Source organism: Tamandua tetradactyla, chromosome 1 (assembly GCF_023851605.1).
Source record: "Tamandua tetradactyla isolate mTamTet1 chromosome 1, mTamTet1.pri, whole genome shotgun sequence".
NCBI classification, from domain to species: Eukaryota; Metazoa; Chordata; class Mammalia; order Pilosa; family Myrmecophagidae; genus Tamandua; species Tamandua tetradactyla.
In genome coordinates, this window is record NC_135327.1 from 200,343,191 (window position 1) to 200,365,954 (window position 22,764).

Genomic DNA, 22,764 nt, shown 5'->3' on the forward strand with positions numbered 1-22,764 from the left:
GCGACCCGAACGCCGTCTCCGCCAAGGTGAGCAGGCTTGGACACGTGACAGTTTAGGCGGGCCCTCGCTGCGAGATGGCAGCCCCTCGCCTCTGCTTTCCTAGCCCCTAAGGAATTCCGACTTGCCGTGGCTTGCAGCCCAGCTCCCTTTTCTACACCATCCGATCTCCCGCTGATGCTCATTTGCACGAGGTTGGAGCGATATTCACAGGCACTTCCCAGAAACCCCACCACTGGCCAGAGGTTGCAAACATCCAGAGTGACCCCGGCTTAAGTACTCCTGAACGCCCTTTCTGCACCCATCCAGTTTCCTGACCCATCCTGACCCAGAGATGGATTTGCCTGTGAACTTAACCCACTTTTCCCTCTCCACCCCGTCCTCCTTGGAGACCAACCGCAGTTTCGGCGCAGAAGACCTGCGACCAAGCCTGCCCCATCTCTCGGTCTTCGGCGTGCTTGCTCTGACCTTGCTCGGCTCGTTGGTGGCAGCGACATTCGCCTGGAACCTGCTGGTGCTGGCGACCATCCTCCGTGTGCGCACCTTCCACCGCGTGCCGCACAACCTGGTGGCATCCATGGCCATCTCTGACGTGCTCGTGGCCGCCCTGGTCATGCCACTAAGCCTGGTGCACGAGCTATCCGGGCGCCGCTGGCAGCTGGGCCGGCGTCTTTGCCAGCTGTGGATCGCATGTGATGTGCTCTGCTGCACGGCCAGCATCTGGAATGTGACGGCCATCGCGCTGGACCGCTACTGGTCCATCACCCGCCACCTGGAATACACCCTCCGCGCCCGCAAGCGTGTCTCTAACATAATGATTGCGCTCACCTGGGCTCTCTCTGCCGTTATCTCCCTGGCTCCGCTGCTCTTCGGCTGGGGCGAGACCTACTCTGAGGGCAGTGGGGAATGCCAGGTGAGCCGCGAGCCGTCCTACACGGTATTCTCCACGGTGGGCGCCTTCTATCTGCCGCTCTGTGTGGTGCTCTTCGTGTACTGGAAGATCTACAAAGCCGCCAAATTCCGCGTGGGCTCCAGGAAGACTAACAGCGTCTCACCCATGTCTGAAGCTGTGGAGGTGGGTGTTACAGTGATACTTAAAAATAGTTTACTTGCCTTTATACAGGCTGTAGCTCCAGCACGATCCACTACCACCCCAACCTTGTAGAAAGTGGATTTCTTTACTATGGGGAGCAGGGGAACAGGGGCAGATGGGGAGAGAGAAAAAGCATCAGAGACTTATTTTGCTTTGATACGTTTAATATTCGAGAGCTAATAATAATGTTATATGCCTTTTATGATGGATTATTTCCTTACATATAAAATGAGGGAGTTGGACTAGATGATATGTGTATACAGCTGCCATCTGGCTCTAAAATTCTATGGCTCTATGACATCCTTCAGAACAACTGGTGTCTTAGGCTACACTGGATAAACTTGCTGCTGCCTGCACAGAGTAGAGTGGGGTCATCAAGGGGGAGGGAAGAGAGACATGGTAATGTGATTTGGCATGAATACCACCATACATAGGCAAAGCAGATTAGTTTTTCAACCCAATCTATTTTTTTCTTTGCAAATTACAGCAACTAATTTGCAACAGTTTATATCTCTTAGGCAACCAACTGTTATTTTGCAGGTTTCTTCTCTCCTGAACTAAGAACAAAGATAAGATTTATACTAGAACCAGAGCTTGCTTGCATCTGTGTAATCTGCTTCCATGTGCTTGTGTCACTACTTTCCATGGCCCATCCCCCACAGCCTCTCTGCTCACCAGGCAGTAGGTGCAACTGAGGACCACTTGTTTGCTTTTCTGAACATGGGTACAGTTATAGGAGGACAATAAAAATCCAGTGAAGATAATTCTCCAGTTGTAGAGGTGGGGATTTATGTAATACAACCACGTCAGCAACAAAGAGCAACACTTTCCTCATCTTCTCCCCACCCACACTTTCCTGCTTTTTATTCACTCTTAATAAGCAGCCCCAATGATTCAAGATTCTAAAACTACATGCAAACAGAATCCATTGGATGTGGAGATTGTTCTCCTTCCCCACTCATTGCCAAGGATGATCCCTTGACCCTAACTCATGTGTTTAAGTTAAATCAGAAATCTGAACTACACTTACCATCATTTTTTTCTGGAACAACAAATTAAATTCAAGTAAATTCAATGAGCAATTAATATGGGCTTGGTGCAAGGGGTAAAAGATAAAAACATGGCCTTTGCCCATGAAGAGTTTGGTCTAGTGAGGGAGACAGACACATACTGTGAGCTCTGCAATACGGTTGTTTTCTAGAGTCTGTAGCTAATTATAAACGTACTGAATAGATCAAACTTAGCCTCTAAGCTTGGATCAAAAGTATAGCTGGAGAAGGAAAGAGAGGGCATTGTTCTAGGAGAGAGGAGAAAGGAGCCAGAGGCTACCAGTCCTTTTGTCTAGAACAATGGATCTTAACCAGGGGTGACTTGGCTTTCCAAGGGACATTTGGCAATGTCTGGAGACATTTTTGACTTTTACAGCTGGGGCTGGGGAGTGCTATTAGTGGGTAGAGGCCAGGGATACTGCTAAGCATCCTACATTGTATGGGACAGCACTCCTCTTCCCCCCCCCCCAAATTATTCAGTCCAAAATGCCAATAGTGTCAAATTTGGGGAACTCTGATCTAGAAGATTTTCAAACTGAACAGAAGTGTTAATGGGTAGGAATGCTGATGCTACCAGTGACACCACACTGCCTGGAGCTATGTTTCAGTGGCTGAGTATTCACCCCAATTCTAGGTTAGGAAAAAGACTTCACGGGTCAATCTTACATGAATCCTCTTTTTCCAGTTGCTTACCTAGAGAAACATAGTTTGCAATCAACATCAAACCCAGCTTTAAACAAGAAGAGCAATTATAATTCTGCCTCAAAGCTTATTGGAAAATGGTGAGGGGCTCTCTCACTTTTCTGCCTTGTTGATGACAGAAACAAAGCGTATGCTATTTTTGTGTTTATATTTAAGGCACTTTTCCTTTTCCCTCTGTCTGCCAGATCACTTTAAAAAATGGATCTCTTGACTTTACAAGTCCTCTAAATGATACAGGTGTCTCCCTGTAACATGGGGCTACCTGTGTCCTTATGTTACCGTAAAAGGTTAATTACAAACCAAGCCTCTTGATTTCTTTAGGATAGAGGGTGTTAAAGTTGCTAAATACAGCTCTACCACCAACCAGCTGTGTTATCTGGGGAAATCACAACACGTCTTCCCCGTTCGGGGAATGCCCAATCTGTCAGACACTGAGATAGAAACTGGAACTACAAGGCAGATAGGCCTTGCCCTTGATAAAGGATGATGACGCCAAGACTAAATGTCTAAAATAAAAAGACAAAGCTGAATTTTTTGCTTACTATAGTAAGTGAGAGTTATGTTGGTCAAGCACACTCTCTCTGAGCAGAGCAGGATCTGATCTTAGATGGCATTTTAGGGAGCTGTGGAGTTCAGGTTTGGTGGACTTGCAGAGGCATACATGGGTCAACAATCATCTGTTTAAGTGGCTCTTGTGATACTGTTGTTGATTGGTTGTTAGTCTAATGGATGTTTACTGGGGGAATGAGTCCATTCCTTGTCTGACTTTCAGAAATGAGGGGCTGACACTGATTGGCTTGCAAAAGCAGGCCATTAAGATGAGTTGGACTTGATGTAAGGAATGTATTTAAAACTGGTTGTGGTTTATAGAGTAATCTGTCTTTCCTCTATTCTGCGGATTTACTAATAAACATGTTGAGTAACTATATAATTAATAGATTACTATTTTTCAAACTAGATTAAGTGTGTTACTGCAATTATTGATTAGCAGAGAGCAAAGAGTTAAGGAATACATAAATTAGAAGGTTACAAGGTGATCAATGAAATGTGCCATTTGAAGATATTAGATACTTCTAAAACAGCAAAGATCCTCCTCACAGAAGGAACCTCTATTGTTCCAAAGATACAGTTTTGGAGTAATGATACTGTTTCTTCTGTGACTGAATGCAGCACAAAAGGAGGACTCAGCAACTTTCAACGTTTCACATAAAGATAACAGCAATATACTTTTATGAAGAATGTGAAGTTCTATGACCAAACTATAAAATGTTCTTGATTCAAAGCAAACATACAAGGAAAGTAAACTCTAATCTACTTCCTGTCTCCATGAATTGGCTTATTCTAGATATTACATAAAAGTAGAACCCTACAATAATTGTTCTTTTGTGCTTGACTTATTTCACTCAGCATGTTTTCAAAGTTACCAATGTTATAGCCATTATCAAGATTTCTTTCCTTTTTACAGCTGAATAATATTCTATTGTATGTGTCTATCACATTTTATTTATCCATTTTCTTCTATTGATGGACATGAGTTGTGTTCTAGTTTGCTAGCTGCTGGAATGCAATATACCAGAAACGGAATGGCTTTTAACAAGGGGAATTTAATGAGTTGCTAGTTTACAGTTCTAAGGCCGAGAATTAAAACAAGTCTATAGAAAAGTCCAATCAAAGGCATCCAGGGAAAGATACCTTGGTTCAAGAAGGCCGATGAAGTTCAGGGTTTCTCTCTCATCTGGAAAGGCACATGGCGAACGCAGTCAGGGCTTCTCTCTCGGCTGGAAGGGCACATGGCAGACACGGCGTCATCTGCTAGCTTACTCTCCTGGCTTCTGGTTTCATAAAGCTCCCCGGGAGGCATTTCCCTTCTTCATCTCCAAAGGTCGCTGGCTGGTGGACTCTCTGCTTCGTGGTGCTGCAGCATTCTCTGCTCTCTCCGAGTCTCTCATTCTCCAAAATGTTTCCTCTTTTATAGGACTTCAGAAACTAATCAAGACCCACTCAGATGGGTGGAGACATGTCATCCCCTAATCCAGTTTAACAACCATTCTTAACTAAATCTCATCAACCAGGGAGATGATCCCATCACAGTCCCAAATACACAGCATTGAATAGAGACTATTCTACCTTTAAGAAATGGGATTTATATTAAAACATGACTTTTCTTAGGGGGCATACTTCCTTTCAAACCAGCACAAGTTGTTTTCAGCTTTTGGCTATTGTGAATAACGCTGCTATGAATATTGGTGTACAAGTATTCGTTTGAGTCCTTGCTTTCAATTCTTTTGAATTTTATAACTAGAAGTGGGAATTGTGGATCATATGGTAATTCTATGTTTAACTTTTTGAAGAACCATCAAATGGTCTTCCACAGCATTTCAAATTCTCTCCAACAATGCATGAAGGTTCCAATTTCTCTACAGTTAATGTTGGTTGAAACTGTTATATACCCCAGAAAAGGCTATGTTTTAAAAATCAATTCCTGCGGGTGCAGAAATGTTGTGGGTGGGGCCTTTTGGTTAGGTTATTTCAATTGAGATGTGGCTCACCCCTTTCAAGGTGGGTTTTAATCCTTTTCCTGAGTCCTTTATGAGAGGATAAAGGACAGAAAAGGCCGAGAGAGCAGAGAGAGAATAGCTCCAGAGAAGCTAAGAGAGGGCCCACAGTGGAAGCCACTGGAATCATAGCTGAAGGCAATAAAACCCAAGAGCGAAGGGACAGCAGCCACTGGCCATGTGCCTTCCCATGTGACAGAGGTTTCTCTGATGACAGCAGCCTTTCTTCAGAGTCCAGGTATCATCCTGTTGATGCCTTAATTTGGACATTTTCATGGCCTTAGAACTGTAAATTGTAAGTTAATAAATCCCCATTGTAAACATCAATTCATTTCTGGTATATTACTTTCTGGCAGCTTTAGAAAACTGAAACACTTGCCAACACTTGTTATATTACGTTAAAAAGAAATAGCTATGCTAGTACATGTGAAGTGGCATCACATTGTGGTTTTGATTTTTATTTCCCTAATGACTAATGATGTTGAGGATCATTCCATGTGCTTATTGGCTAGTTTTATATCTTCTTTGGAGAAATGTCTATGCAAATCCTTTGGCTATTTTTAAATTGGGCTGTTTGTCGTTTATTGTTGAGTTGTAGGAGTTCTGTATATATTCTGGATATTAAATCCAGACATATGATTTGCAATTATTTCCTCCCATTCTATGGTTTGTCTTTTCACTTTCTTGATAATGTTCTTTGATGTACAAAAGTTTATAGTTTTGATGAAGTTCAATTTATTTTTTTCTTTCGTTGCTTGTGTTTTTTGTGCCATATCTAAGAATCCATTGCAAAATCCAACATCATAGGAAAAATATGTTTTCTTCTAAGTATTTGATGATTTTAGTTCTTACATTTCAGTCTTTGATCCATTTTGAGTTAATTTTCATATATAGAATGAGGTAGGAAATCACCTTCATCTTTTGCATGTGGAAATCCAGATTTCCCAGTCCCATTTATTGATAGGACTAGTCTTTCCCTAGTGAATGGACTTGGCACCATTGTAAAAAATCAACTGGCCATAGATGTGTGGGTTTATTTCTGAATTCTCAAATCTATTCCCTTGGTCTAGATGTCTATCCTCTTACCAGTAGGATTACTTTAGCTTAGTAGTAAATTTTAAAATTGGGAGCTGTGAGACCTGTAGTTTGACATCTTAACAAAAATGTCTTCCAATCAATGAACACAGGATATCTTGCCATTTATTTAGGGCTTCTTCAGCACTGTTTTGTAGTTTTCACTGTACAAGTCTTTTGCCTCCTTGATTAGATTTATTCTGAGATATTTTATTCTTTTAGATGTGGTTTTCAATGTAATTGTGTTCCTAATTTTCATTTTAGATTATTTACTGCTGGTTATGTGGAAACATAATTGATTTTTGAGTGTTAATCTTGTATCCTATGACTTTGCTGATTTATTTATTAATTCTAATAACTTTCTTGTGGGTTCTTTTAGATTTTGTATATATGGGACCAAGTCATCAGTGAATAGAGATAGTTTTACTTCCTTTCCAATTTGGTTGACTTTTATTTCTTTTTCTTGCCTAATTGCTATGGCTAGCACTTCCATTACAATGTTGAATAGCAACAATGAAAGTGAGCATCCTTGTTATGTTCCTAATTTAAAGCAAAAGTTTTCAGTCTTCACCATTGAGTATTATATTAGCCGCACTTTTTTTTATATATATATACCCTTTATCATGTGGGGGAATTTCCAATCTAATCCTAGTTTTCTGAATGTTTTTACCATGAAACCGTGTTTGATTTTGTAAAATGTCTTTTCTGCATTGAGATGAACAATTGAGATACGGCATATAACATATTGTTTTTCTTCATTCTATTAATGTGGTATATTACATTGATTGATTTTCTTATGTTGAATCACCTTTGCGTTCCTGGACAAATCCCATTTGGTTATGGTGTATAATCCTTTTAACATACTGTTCGATTTGGTTTGCTAGTATTTTGTTGAGGATTTTTGTCTCTATATTCATAAGGGAAATGAGTCTATAATTTTCTTTTCTCACACTGTCTTTATCTGGATTTGGTAACATTGTAATGTCAACCTCATAGAATGAATTAAGAACTACACCCTCATCTTCAATTTTTTTGGAAGAATTCAAGAAATCAGTGTTAATTCTTCGTTCAATATTTGGTAGAATTCACCAGTGAAACCATTTGGTCCTGGACTTTACTTTGTCTGGAGGTTTTTAATTACTGATTCAATCTTTTTATTTCTTTATAAGTCTTTTTAGATTTTCTAATTTTTCTTGAGTCACTATAATTATGGCTTTCGAGGGGTTTCCTGATTTTGTCTAGTTGATCTAATTTATTGGTAAACAATTGCTCATAGTATTCTCTTATAATCCTTTTCATTTCTTTAAGATCTCGTAGTTATGTCCTGTGGGAAAAAATTTTGCTGAAACTCTTTATTGGCATAAGAGAAATTAACCTGAAGACAAACTTCTAAATATAATAACTGGAAATATTTAAGAATATGCCTTACTCAACATTAAAATTATCACCCACTAAAAAATTCTTACAGATACAATGAATGCATATTACTTTTGGATATAGTTCATCTGTATAAGAACCTAGGTAAATTATGCTGAGGGAGGAAAAAATATTAAGTTTTATAGTCCAACTGCCAAATACTCATACAAGCAGGCCTACATTTATGGCATAAAACATTCTGCCACAGGAATCACAATTTGAGATGATGCATTTCCCATAAAACTGTCTTATAATATCTGGGCTCCAAGGAATAATCTTATGCTAATTTTCATAGAAATATTCAAATCCTACACTGAAGTGTAAGTCATATACCTGAATAACAAAACAACTACTGCATACTATGTCTCAGATGAATGATGAGTTAGTATGCTATATTTTCATATGACAGTCTATTTTGGACATAGGTCAGGACCAATCTGAGTGTAGGGACAGATTCTAAAAGAAGACAGATGTTCTCAGTGTTAATTATGAGAAAATAAGGTGGTCCTTTAGAATGGAAGCCTCAAAAAATATAACATATACATGTATACATATTGCCATTAATAGAAATTGCCTATAAATCTATGCAATGTGTGCAACATTTGGGAGGTGTAACTCCTTCTTCTTCTTTTTTTTTCATGGGTAGGCACGGAGAATCGAACCCAGGTCCCTGGCATGGCAGGCAAGAATTCTGCCACTGAGCCACCATTGCACTACCCTGTAGCTCATTCTTTATAGAAAGCTAGCCTTATATTGGCAGTACTCTATCTTTTCTGGGCTCATTGGGCTTTGCAACTGGAATTTGTGACATGGGCTTGGGAGTGGATATGAAAGGCTACTGACCACATGTAAGATAGACAGGGAGTTAAGATGCAAGGGGTGTACAAGTCCTAAGAAAATGACATATTTCAAAAGTCAGAATATCTTGTTTGTATTGCTGTATTTGTTTCTACTGTTATCCCAGACCCTTTGATAAAGTCTTGTTTAAATGTCCAAACTTTGTACCAAAGCTATATAGATAATTAAGGGACTACCACAGAGAGACACAACCGTGAGACAAGCATGGTATCCAGTGTTATGGGGAAAATACCAAGAAGAAGGGAAATTTCCAGGTGGTTCTGGAGTAAGAGCAGCATCCTTTTTCCCTTATCATCTTTCAAAAATAGGGGGAAAATGGTTTACCTGATGCCATTTTGGGGTTTAGTTTTATTAAAGGAATTATTAGGCTTCCTTTATGCTGAAAAATTAAGTTAAATATTGTGTTTGCATTTCTACAAATGAAATCCCTAAGAAGCATATTAAAAATCAGAAAGGCACTATGGTTCTATCTGGGAATGAAATAAAAGTGAGGATTTTCACTTCTTATTTTATAATTTTAAGGATTGCAGTAGTATAGACTGTTTACAATATTTATTATTTATGTTGATTGTACAATACTTGATGTTTCACCAATTTTCAAATGAATAAGAATTTGGAGTCTCTTTTTTTCAAAAATGCAGAAAAAATGAGAAGATACACTGAATAAACCCAGAAAGATAGATGTCCTGGTGAATTAACTGTCCCAAAGAAGTAGAATATGTTATGGAAGTGAAGCAATGGGGACTTAAAACCAGAAGAAAAGTTCTGGACTCAATTCTAACATTTTAGAGGGGATTACATGAGGATTTTGGAAAATAGGGTCGTAAGTGTACAGGGGTTTGATAAGGACTTGAATCACTTCTGATGACGTGTGCACCTTTGCTACTAAATCATATATGCTGCATGATCTGTTTATTTTGGTTGCTCCCTCTGTTGAAGAGAAAGCAATAGGGAATCCATTTCAACCATATTTATTACGTACTCTCCAATTGCCTTTCCACCACTAAGATGGAAGCAAGCACCCCAGCTCTTACACCACTGCCCGTTTTTCATGTCCTTGGGTGAAATCTCGCAAGCCTTGTCAGGTTCCTGTACCTAACAACCCAGATCATTCTCTCCAAGTGGCTCCATGGGATCCAGGCCCATTGGCGTCTAGCTTCAACCTGCCACTTTCTAAAGCTTCTGCTTCTCTTTTACAGGTGAAGGACTCTGCTCAGCAGCCGCAGATGGTGTTCACAGTCCGCCACGCCACTGTCACCTTCCAGACAGAAGGAGACACGTGGAGGGAACAGAAAGAGCAGAAGGCCGCCTTAATGGTGGGCATCCTTATTGGGGTGTTTGTACTCTGCTGGATCCCCTTCTTCATCACTGAGCTCATCAGTCCCCTCTGCTCCTGTGACATCCCCACCATCTGGAAAAGCATTTTCCTTTGGCTTGGCTACTCCAACTCCTTTTTTAACCCCCTGATCTATACGGCTTTCAACAAGAACTACAACAGCGCCTTCAAGAACTTCTTTTCTAAGCAACACTAGGTAAAAGGCCCTGGGATAAAAAGTTGTTTTCCCATAATACAATAAAATTGCCAACGCCATCGATTTTCCATTCCCCACCCAGCAGCCATGTAGAAGAGACTAATTCTTAAAGCTCTCCAGAGTTCTTTACAGCATTATCCAAGCCTCACTTGTCTATTCCTAGGAAGGAATATGAGTCCTCACTGACAGATTTGGTGACCTAATTTACCTAATTTATTGACTATCCCTCAGTCGGCCCTTAACAGCCACGGATTTTGCCCTACAAAGTGCCCTTTTCTTCCCAACATCTATTCCAACATAATTATCATCATTGTTCTGGTGAAGTCAAACAGGCAGGTGGAGGAGCTGAGAAACTGGGGGAAAGTTGAGAATAAAGGATGGAGAAAGAGCAGGAAGCCATAATGGGGACAATTAGGGGGAGGAGACCATCACCCCAAGCTTTCTGAAATAGAACTAGTTTCAAATATTCTGTTCTATGTTGGTAGTAAATAAATTCTAACATTTATTGAATATGTGCCAATATTTGACACAAAATATTGTCTCCAGCATATTAAAGTACATAGTTCCATCTGAAAAACCAGTGAATTTTGGCTTTAAGATTTTGCTTATGGGAACTATAAACACACACATACATGGAACAATGGAGATGGGAAATGTTCTAATTGGTTAGTTTACTCTGAAAGTGGCTTACTCCATTAACTTGGAAATGTACTGAAAGTAAAGTTAAATATTTCTTTCCACGCTGAAACAAGTAATCACAAACAATAGGAAAATCTATTTATTTCATAGAGTCCATCAAACTCGTTTATTTGCTATGTGTTTCATACTATGGAATGCATTCATATGTTGCTGGGCAAAGCCCTTTACTATGAAACATGTTAGAGTGAAATAAATGTTCTGAAGTTATTTATTTCTTAAATGTAGTTTCATAACCAATGACTATGAAAGCACATTAACCAAACACATGCTCTTTAAGGAGATGGTAAATTAATTTACTAATTGCCATTTTTTGTTGGTGTGTGAATACCTGCTCTAAGTCCAACACAGTTAAGTAATAAGAAAGATAGAAAAATTGTGAGATGTGATCTCAGTCACTGCAAATTGGCAGTATAATTGGTGATACAAGACTATTAAATGATGAGGGAAAATTTATATGATCTTATAAAGCATGGGCCATGATGCAAAACTTCAAAAGGATCTGGAGCAAGAAAACTGCCTGTGATCTGTTATGACACAGATTCTTTGAATGTATGAATTCAAAAGTTAGGTTTTGAATGTATGAATACAAACATTATGCATTATGGTAATTTTGGATAGTCATTCTACATATGTTAATACATATTACATTACATATAATAAATTATATACATTAAGATTTTAAAAATAGGAAATTTTTGCTAGTTTTTTTGTCATTTTGGTGAAGTTTAGTCTTGTATTTACTGCAAATATTGTCTTAATTCAAAGAATGTGAGTAAATAAGTAAATGTTAAACACTTTGTGAAGAATGATGTGTTAAATGCAGACCACCTCTCTGGGCATCATAGAAGATTCATTGAATAATTAACTTGGAAATATCCTTACACTTTTCTTGTTTCTGTATATTCTGAAGGGCTAAACCCACAGATATTTTAAGATCCAGAATATTCACTAACTCAGGGTATTTTTTCCCACTATTATTCAGAACGAGAGGGATCACTGGGTGCTATTGCATTAGTGTTGTAAAAAGGGTAGTGTTTAAAAAACACTTCATAAATTCCCCATATCAGAGAAAGGGAAACAGATATGGGGAATCTAGAGATGGCATAAGAATCAAGGATAACATTTCAAAACTCTGTTTTATCTGAATGATAGATATGAATTTTTCCATTCCACTCAATAAGTTCAGTGTTTGCCCTACTGTTATTTTTTTAAAGGTTTATTCTCCTCAAACTTTTCAATGAAATGTCATTTTAGGAAATGAGCTACATTTGTCTGGTGGCTTCAAATATTCCAACTTCCCCAGCATTATGCCCACCCTAATTAGAAAAAGATGTTATTACAATATTAATTTAAATCTCTTTCTGGGGTTATTTCCAAAATTTTCATGAAGTGAATATGTACCATTATTATCGGTCAATATATATTTAGTACCTCCTAGATATCATTTAAATTATACATTATGTAAAACTCGCTCTACATGTGCTACCTAGAGCAAGAACCACTCTGTTAACACAAAGTGGCAATTAATGAATTATTTTGCTTCCATTTCAATATCAAAAGTTGTTTATGCCTAGATAAGAAATATTGCAAGATGAGACATTGACTGAACTTGGGTCTCTAGTGTGTAATTCAAATATTTGTGAAATACTCCCATTTACTTTAATTAACTTGAGTCATAAATAAAAGGTAACTATTTCGAAATATCAGCTCATGTCCCTTGTGTCACATTGTAATAACCACCTTTATTAGATGGAATTCTTAGAGAAGGCTGATCCCTCCAACCCTCTTAATTTTAGCCTTGTAGAACATGACAATAAAATATACAACTCTGCTCTCCTATTTAAAGATAATATAACTAAGGATATAATTCTCTCATGGTTGATGATCTTATATGCCCTTGGTGTCATTTTGAGTTTTTAATTTTCATGACAGAGTACTAAAAGAACAAGTGGAAGATGCTTCTGAATCTTATTGACTTATGTCACGTCATTTTATGGAAATTAATTCTTGATGAAAACTTATTGTTTGCAACTTCTTCCTTAAAAGAACATTTTAAATAAAATTTTGGCTTTATTGGAATCATAGATTTCTCCTTCATAGCCAAAGATGCTATAGGTATAATGTCATGCAGTGTCTCTGGTAAAGAAAAAATAAAGACTCTGAGTCCAAAGCTTGAGGCCTGAGTAAAAGGCCAAGTAGGAATTAGGTTAGGCTCTGAGGGATGGGGCTTGCAGAAGGGAAATGAAAGAGGTTTCTTAAAGTCTCAGTGCCCTGTTAGGCAAGCAGACATTCCGGTGCTGCTAATCAGCTGGCAGTATCTAGGATAATCAATTGGGCCTGGGTAATTGCTGAAATGGCCTTTGTGGCTTTCAGTGTCTTCACTGCATCTGTGAGGAATTCCATTCAGGATTTTGGCACATCCTCCTCCCCCATCCTTGCTGTGCATGTGTGAGATGCCAGCTTCAGGAGCACAGTATGCAAGAAGCTGTTTTAGTAGAAGTCAGATCTATATCACTGTCAGCAGTTTAAGTGGCTTTGCCAACAGCTGTCAGTATCAAATAGTTATTTTCTAGAAGTAATAGGCCCAGATATATTAGGACTTTCATCTACCTCTTTTACCTCTTGAAAAGGTTTAGCCTTTCCATCTGCTTTTACCTTTGAAACTCATGCCACAGCCTACCTTGCCATAACTTGGGCCAGCTGCTTGCTGTATTGCAAGTGGTGATCAAGAGGGTGCCCTGGTGTCTGGCCCCGGGCCAGGAGAGTAGGATGAGGGAAGCAGGTAAAATGCAGGACAATATACAATGAATTTAATAAGTGTCCTCAATACCAATCATGGTGCTAAACAAGGAATAATAACCAACATTTATCAACCACTTACTATATACAGAGTAGTATGCTAAATACTTTATATTCACCCACATTTAGTCCTAACATTTAGATCGTATGGCCATTAAAATGCACGAGCCATCGACACATGTAAAAATGAAATAATTTATCCAAGATTAAACAACAGCTAATAAATTACAGAGCCAAGATAAGAAGCTAGCTAATTTGGCTTCAAAACCGCTGCCCTTAATCTCTGTCCTACAGGATGGCAGCAGCCCTTAAAAAATAAGAAATGATCTATAGGAGTAAAATGAGGGCAGAGATTTAGAATAAATCCCTCCCCCACACCTCCACAAAATATAGCCTCATATAAGATGCAAAAGAATCAGCTTTCAAAGCATGACTTAACTTTTTTATTAGAGTAGTTGGAGAGTTCTTATATCAAAGCATAACTTTTGAATGGCATTTATTATGTTCTTTCCCCTTACAATATGTGATGATGGGATGTCAACTTTTGTGCAACAGCAGCTTCTCAGATCAGTATAGTCAAAATATCAGGTAACAATCCCAGCCGTTATACTCCCTTTGCTTCTGTCCCAGTAGATTCCAGCATTGCGGTCTGTACCAATGAGTGGGGTCAAATGGGAAGTGGGGAGAAAATTGACTCTGTCCACTTTTTCTCATAAAGAGATGATACCTGACATTACTTTATGTGCCATTGTTTGAGTTTTCTAAGTCTGCAGGAATGGGATAACTAGAGATGGGCTGGCTTTTATAAAGGGAATTTACTTAGTTACAAATTTATAGTTCCTAGGAGGAAAGGCATTGGCTTTCCTCTGGCTTTCTCTGTCACATGGGAAGGCACATGACAAAGTCTGCTGGCTTTCCCTCTGGCTTCTGGGTTCAAACAGCTTTCCCTGGGGCAATTCCTTTTCTGCATCTCCAGAGGTCTGAGTCTGTGTCAGCTCTGAGCCATTGTGTTGTGCTGTGCTGAGCTATGCTGAGCTGCTTCTGTCTTTTTTGACTTCTTTTAAGCCTCCAGCTAATTAAATTAAATATCACTCATTCGGAAGGCACTCCCCTTAGCTGACTGTAGATGTAATCAGCCACAGATGAATTTCACATGCTGATGATTTAAGTCCACAGCAACAGAACAACTGGGTACCATCACTTAGCCAAGCTGACACCTGTGAACCTAACTACTACACCCATTAATGCAAAAATCACATTAATTTTGGCAAAATGTGCTGTGCTGCCCTTCCCATCTTCCATAAGGCAATGGATGAGCTTGATGTTCTCTCCAATACCTCCTAATAAACTCCTTTAAATTATTTTTCACTATGCAAACATGCCTGTTGGGTAAAGGGGTTATGCTCTGCTTTGCAATGTTAGAGAGAAAACTCTGCAAATTCTATTTCTGCTTTATCAGCTGACTCTGAACATGAGGGAAACTAGAGGGAGGCTGCAAGAGTGGAGGAGCTGAAGGGAATTCCTACACCTGCTAGCATCACCACAGCATAACTCTTCATCCAGGCAATCACAGTTGGTTCTGGAAGTAGCAACAGGTTCCAGTTTTCTGTTTTCCTAACACCCAGCCTGCTGCCAGCCCCTTCACAGAGGTCTTCATTCCAGCTCTTCACGGACCTCCTCTGAGCTCCTGAGGGAGCAGTAGAGATGGGCAGCATTTGTTTCTTGTGGACCTGACTCCCAGCTCCTGCAGTAAGGGCACTAGTCCAGTGGTGCACCCCCCCACCCCCCACATACACACAAGCCTAAATCACAGCTCTGCAGGGCTCTTCATCCAAGTCTCTAAATTTTAGCAGTCCTAATGCTTTCTTTTTCTCCCTCCAACCCAAGGCAGTGGTAGCTGTTTCCCTGTTACTGCCTTTGTGCTGCTGCTGTCTTCTCCTTTTGCTTTTTCAGTTCTCTAATATCAACAGCTTTCTAATATCAACAGTTTTTTCTATTCTCTCTGTTAAATTGACTGGTTGATATGTTTCCATTGCTTGGCTAAATTCTGACTGATGCAAGGGGACAGAGCTGCCACATAGTATTTACAGGTTGTGCACAGCATGGTCTTAGGAAAGCCCTCATATCAGAGTGTGCGATGGCCCTGGAGACCATGAGTTCTTCTTGGCTAGCCCTGTGTCAGGATGCCCACAGGATCTGCCCTAACAGCAAATATCGCTTTATTTTTCTTGCTCTTTGTATTCAGAGAAGTCTCATTTCACTTAAGGGGATCTGAGCAAAAAATAGGTAAGATCTAGTCTCAGAGTTGGAATATTTCTTTAAAAGTAGGCCTTATTCAAGAATTTCCCTTAAGTTGGACCACAAAGAGCTTGGGTTAGTAGATTCTATTGTACCCAAACTGTACCTTTTCTCTTCTTTGTTTCATCTCTTATAAATTCTGTTTTTGTCTTTTTTCTTGACTCAGTTTATCAACAGATTACCTAACATGTGAGTAAACAATTTGCAAGCAAAAATGATAAATAGCATGTAAAATAAGAATTGATTGTTGATAAAACAGATTCATTTGGGATGAATAGCCTCAGGCTCTGCAGCCAGATGTAGAAGGAAATTTTAATGTCATGCTGAAGTTAAGGTTGTGCTAAAAATGACTAACCCTAAATCTTAACATTTCCTCAGGGACCATTGTAGGCTTTTTTTTTCCTCTCCAACTTCAAGGTTCATTGGTTTGGTTTGGTTTCATCTGAGTTTAGCAGCCTTTGGAGCTTCTTTGTGGGTGAATTTACCAGCAAACACAAATGAGAAAACAAAAGAATGACGTAAATACTGGCCTAATGCTCCAAATAGGAGTTGTAATATGAGTATTTAGGTAAAAAGTAATCAGATTCATTAAAAACACAGGGAAGGAAGGCTTATTTAGTTAGCACTTAGGATCCTTGGCTTTTTAAGTTGATGGATTTCTCTTGATATAGTTTTTTAAATATGTGCAATATTCTTGCTTGTTATGACACAGAAACATCTAAGAGTGGATGATAGGATTCGGTTGCAGGGTTTTGGTCTTGGGTACTAATGCTTTTGCTATTTACCAGTATAGAAATAGGCTCTGAAGATAAAGAGGAAACTTTGATTTTGGTGAACACTTACAGTCATGAGGATGTAAAAATGCAAATAAAGTCTGAAATATTTGTATTTGCATCACTTCACCAAGGTTCAGAGCCCAAGGACCTAGAGAAGTTTTTTTTTTTAAGGCCTTTTTTATTGTTAAATATAACATACATACAAAGAAAAGAAAGGAAAGGCAATGATTTTCAAAGCACACTTCAACAATAGATACAGAACAGATTTCAGCATTTGCTATGGGTTACCATTCCACTATTTCAGATTTTTTCTTCTAGCTGCTCCAAAACACTGGAGGCTAGAAGAAACACTTTTTTCTTTTTTGTGATAAATAACATATATACAAAAAAAGTAATAAATTTCAAAGCACAACACAACAATTAGTTGTAAGACAGATTTCAGAGTTTAGTATGGGTTTCAATTCCACAATTTTAGATTTTTACTTCTAGCTGCTCTAAGATACTAGATAATAAGAGGAATATCATATAATGATTCAGCAATCATAGTAATTTATTGAACCCTAACTTGTCAGTATAACTCCACCACCACCTTTAATCTTTCTCCCATTCTTTCATGTTGGAAGGGACTATGATAATATGCAATAGGGGGATGGAACTAATTGATGTTCTGGAGAGGCTGGTCCCTCTGCATTTCAGGACTTATCTGGTCCAGGGAACTGTCTGGAGGTTGTAGGTTTCTGGAATGTTACCCTAGTGCATGGAACCTTTGCAGAATCTTATATAACACCCTAGGTATTCTTTAGGACTGGAATGGTTTTGGTTGGGGGTTGGCATGTTATGATAGGTAGCAATGTCTAACTGAAGCTTGCATATGAGAGACCTCCAGAGTAGCCTCTCAGCTCTATTTGAACTCTCTTGGCCACTGATATCTTAATTGTTGCACTTTTTCTCCCCCTTTTGGTCAGGATGGCATTGTTGATCCCATGGTGTCAGGGTCATACTCACCCCTGAGAGTCATCTCCCATGCTGCCAGGGAGACGTTCACCCCTGGATATGACTTCCCATGTAGGGGTAGGGCAGTGATTTCATGTGCAGAGTGGGGTTAGAGAGAAAGAGGCCACATGTGAGCAACAAAAAGGTCCTCCAGAAGTAACTCCTAGAGAAGTTTTGTTCTTCCAGGTCAGAACTGCCATTAAAGGAGCAGTGGCAAGATTTCCACCAGGCTGTGTGACTTTATTTTGCCACAGCTCTAGTGGTAATTAGATTGTGAAAAATGCCTTCCTGTAGTTTAGTTAAAAAAATAAACAAGACAAATATAAAAACAAAACTCAAATCCAAGACTGCAAAGAAAGAATAGAATTAGAACTGCATTGCCAATTTCATGCAAATTAGGTATAGGCTTTTACAAATTGGATTTATACAATATAATTCATCTAAGATGTAATTTTAATATTAAGGTAGCAGATTAAAAATAAGCTTCTGTTTAAAAAAACTCAATTTGCATATCTTGAGAACACTTGGACTCTATTTTCTTTGAGCTTTAGCCTTTATATATGATGAGTAGTAAAGGCAAGTTGCGGAGAAAACTTGACCAACCCAGCCTAATATTTAGGTCTGCTGCTTGTAGCAGACATGTAAGAAAAGAACCACCATTAGTGGCTCACATAGAAATATGTTGCCTTTCTCATTCTTTCTTGTACCCACCGGAAAGGGCTGAGTGCAAATAAGAAAAGACTGGAGAAAGGTTGAAGTTACAATGCTTTAGTTTCCTAGCTACTAAAATAAATACCTCACAATGGGTTGGCTTAAACAATAGGAATTTGTTGGCTAACAGTTTAGAGGCTAGAAGTCCACAATTGAGGAGTCAGCAAGGCGATGTTCTCTCTCTCCAAAGGCTGTGGTATTCTAGACTGGCTGCCAGTGATCCTTGGTCCTTGGCTTTTCTGTCACATGGCAATGCACGAGGCAGTATCTTCTCTTTTCTCTTCTGAGTTCTATTGCCTTCCAGCTTCTAGTTGCTCCCCATGGCTTCTTTCTGTGACCTTTTCTATAAGGCCTCCAGTAACAGAATTAAGACTCATTCCCATTCAGTTAAGCCACATCTTAACTGAAGTAACAACATCAAAAGTTCATATTTACAATGGATCACATGCACAGGAATGGACTAAGTTTAAGAACAAGTTTTTTCTGGGATGCATAACTCCAAGCTACCACATAGAGTTTCTGTAATGAGCCACACCAATTTTGGTGTCCCAGTGGAAGACAACAATCCTAGCATGTAGGGATGGAGTGCTTTAGAATGTACAGGTAAGGGAGGGGTATTAATGATTTTTTTTCCCTTCCATACTACACCTGGAGCCTTGTTCATGAAGAAAAACACCCAAGTATGGCTCCCAAATAGTTGCAAGGATTTTAAATTTAACTGACTGCTGGGCCTTCTGGGTCCTGGTGGCTGGATCTGTCTGCCATTTGATTACTATTCCCTTTAATCTACTTAGAAATCTATCAGAAACAGCAGGTGATGGCCCTAGCTCCTACACCTCCCAAACAAAACAACTGTCAGCACTCTTGGATGTCTTTCCACCCTCATTCCTACAGCCATCACTCAGTCATGCCATGTGACAGACCAACGTCATCTGGCTGGTGGTGTGCACAAATAGAACAGGTTGTGTTGATTGCTCTCAGGCAAGCTCTCTACAAACAAAGTCTAGACTCAATTATTTTAACTGAACTTTGAATCTTAAGGCTCATTAGCTTGCCAGGAGGCCACAATTGGAGGCACTGTCAAAATGTACCCCACTTTGAGTAATCATAAAAGACCTTCAAGTGTTAAACATAGATCATGTAGCCTTCAAATGACTTCAAGGATCTTTCTGAAACTGAGCCACCCTTAGTTACTTGGAGAATCTCTGCAGTAATGCACTCCTTGTTTATGCAGACCTGTGGGTGGGTATTCCTAGGATAGCCATCATCCAATTGAGCTAAAGTGACTAATGACACTCCTTAGAAAGCATTTAGGTCAGCTCCAATACACTGGTCAGAGTGGTTATTAGATGATCGAATTGCCCTAGAAATTTCTAATACATCTGCTTGTACCTGCATTAATGCCTCAGGACAAATGGAAGGATCAATACAGAGGCTTAAGGAGAAAGCCACCTGGCTCTCTATGGCAGGCCCTTATGGTTTATGAGATTTGTTCAGTCAGCTAAGTTCAGGCCCCATGGAGCAAGATTGAGATCTATGCTGCAGATTGGCCTCATCCTGCTGCTTAGAGTCCTGTTGATGGTAGGTTTAATTAAAAGCTAAATGAAACTAATTGAAAGGATTTACTACCAACCTCTGTTGGTCATATTAACCCAGGTGAACAATGGTGCGGTCTACTAACATAAACAGTCACCAGAAGCCAAGATGTACAGGGCTGTAGAATGAATTGTTGGGAGGGGCCATGGTCTTTGAACATCCCTACTGGTTAAGCCAAAAATGCAAGGTCTTGACTATTCTTTATCCAGGCTGTTTCTCAAGATTGTGTCCGCAGCAAACATCATGAGGGATGAGGTAAGGTCTCCCCCTTCTGCCTTCACCCAAAACAAAAAGCAGACTCACTTCAGCTTGTTATGAAAGTGGTGAATTCCCCAAGCTCAATGTTCCTCTCCTCCAGCCTGACCCTCTGTGTGTGCAAACATTCATCTATGCTCACTGCCTCTCCCGCATTGAATTGGGGAGTGTGGGGAAACAGCCTGAATGTGAAATACTGGCTGTGAATGAAAATATCCTTTTTCTCTGATATGTGGTCCTTGTGTCTACTGCCATAATTCATGAAACAGTCACAGGCTAGCTCATTTAAGTAGGGTAAAATTCCAGGCTCTTCAATGTTCTTAACATTGCCTTTCTATTTTTTAGAGTGTTCTTCAGTTTCTTTTAGAGGTCACTTATATCCAACTAAATTATAGACTTCATTTCCACAGTGCCATCAATTAGCCAGGGATTTTGTTTTAAACAAAGAAATATCCAATTCATTAGTTGTTGATATCAAAATTCAAATATATTCTTGGGATCAATACACATGAACTGCTTCCAATGAAGACAAACTCATGCATTAACAATTAACTGCAACTTATAAGAAGTCATCTTTATAGCTTACAATTCAAAATCTGAAAATATTAATGTTTCCACAATGAGTCTTACAGTCGTAAAATATATCAATGCTGAAATTTGATTATCTGCAAAGTATGCTTTCTAGAATTAATATCTGGTGGGCTTACATTTAACTTGTTAGTTTTTTTGGGGGGTGGTGGTAAGAAGTGCATGGGTCAGGAATCGAACCCCAGTTTCCCACTTGGCAGGTGAGATAACATTAGTTTTTGAATAGTATGCCAGGTCTGTAGTTTCTTCATGCAGTAGCCAGCCCATCTAAAACAAGACACTGAAATGAATCACTAGAGAAGTCTCTTCTCTTCTGATTTCTTGGGGAGACATCCCTGAGCCATTCCAGACAAGTGGTAAAGTCTGCTAAAGGAACAGATGGTATCAGATTTCTTTGGGTATTTTTAATCGCTCACTCACTTAGGCCTGTGAATTGAGAGTTTCGTGTTTGCTTGGGGCATGCCAGATGGATTCTTCCATGGAAGAGCAGTGAGTGTGGATAATTCATGTGCCCAGTTTCCATGAAAGCCTCAGGACTCCATTTGTGGAATCTGCCCTCCCAACTCAAATGGTACCCCTACAGTACTATCAAAAGAGATCCAATACATTACCTCAAGCTTCTCTTAGCATGTAGGAAGGAACTTGAAGCTTTCTCACTCAGAAAGAAGCAAAGAAGGGAAGAGACTGAACTGTAAAGCTAACTCTTGAGACCATTTCTGAAACTAATTTAGACTGTTGTAAGTTTCTATTTTTCTTCAGACTTCTCAGCTATTTTTTATTCTGTCTGATCGGATCTGCTTCTTGTTTTAATCAGATGAAATTAAGGAAAACTAACTCCTTACTACTCACATATATTTGTAGTAGGGTCCTACCCACTACCACCATCACTCTGATTCACACTCAGAAAACATTATCTTTGGCATTTGCCCACTGAACAATTATCTCTCTTCTCTCCCTGCTGGTTGCAACTTAACAGTAAAAAGACAACTTAAAATATGGCCAAAAGACGGAATAGATATTTCTCCAAAGTAGATATGCAAATATCCAAAAAAAAAAAAAAAAAAACCACACAAAAAGATGCTCCACATCATTAGCTGCTAGGAAAATGTGAATCAAAACCACAATGAGACACCATTTCACACCCATTAGAATGGTTATTATTAATATATATTACAATTGTTTTAGTTTGTTAAAGTTGCCAGAATGCAATATACCAGAAACAGAATGGCTTTTTAAAAGGAATTTATTAAGTTGCAAGTTTACAGTTCTAAGGCTCTAAACATGTCCAAACTAAGATATCCAGAGAAAGACATCTTGGCTCAAAAGACTGATGGGTCTGGAACTTCTCTCATTTCATCAGGCTTCTCCAGGGGTGTTTCTTCTGCATCTCCAAAGGTCTCCAGCTGTGTGTGCTCTCAAGTTTTTTCCAAAATGATTCTCTCTTAAAGAACTACAGTAAGCATCCCTAGCTTGAATGGGTGGGGACACATCTCCATGGCAACCACCAAATCAAAAGGGCCCACCCACAATTGGATGGGTCATATTTTTTTTGGAAACAACTTTAGTTAAAAAATCCCACCCAACAGCATTGAATGAAGATTAAAGAACATGTTTTTTTCTGGGGTACACAACACTTTCAAACCAGCACAGAGAGGATGTGAAGAAATAGGAATACTCACTCACTGGTGATGGTGCAGCCATTGTAGAAAACCAGTTTGGCAGTTCCTCAGAAAGTTCAGTACAGACTTATCATATGAAATAGCAATTCCACTT

At 39.2% G+C, this 22,764-nt stretch overlaps 1 protein-coding gene across 1 annotated transcript; it reads left to right on the plus strand.

The window, feature by feature from the left end:
* Positions 1-331: 331 nt before the first annotated feature.
* Positions 332-10,276, plus strand: HTR5A (5-hydroxytryptamine receptor 5A). Its single transcript, XM_077165145.1, has 2 exons — positions 332-1,072; positions 9,944-10,276. Exons 1-2 carry the CDS (start codon positions 332-334, stop codon positions 10,274-10,276), a joined length of 1,074 nt encoding a protein of 357 aa, XP_077021260.1.
* Positions 10,277-22,764: the final 12,488 nt, after the last annotated feature.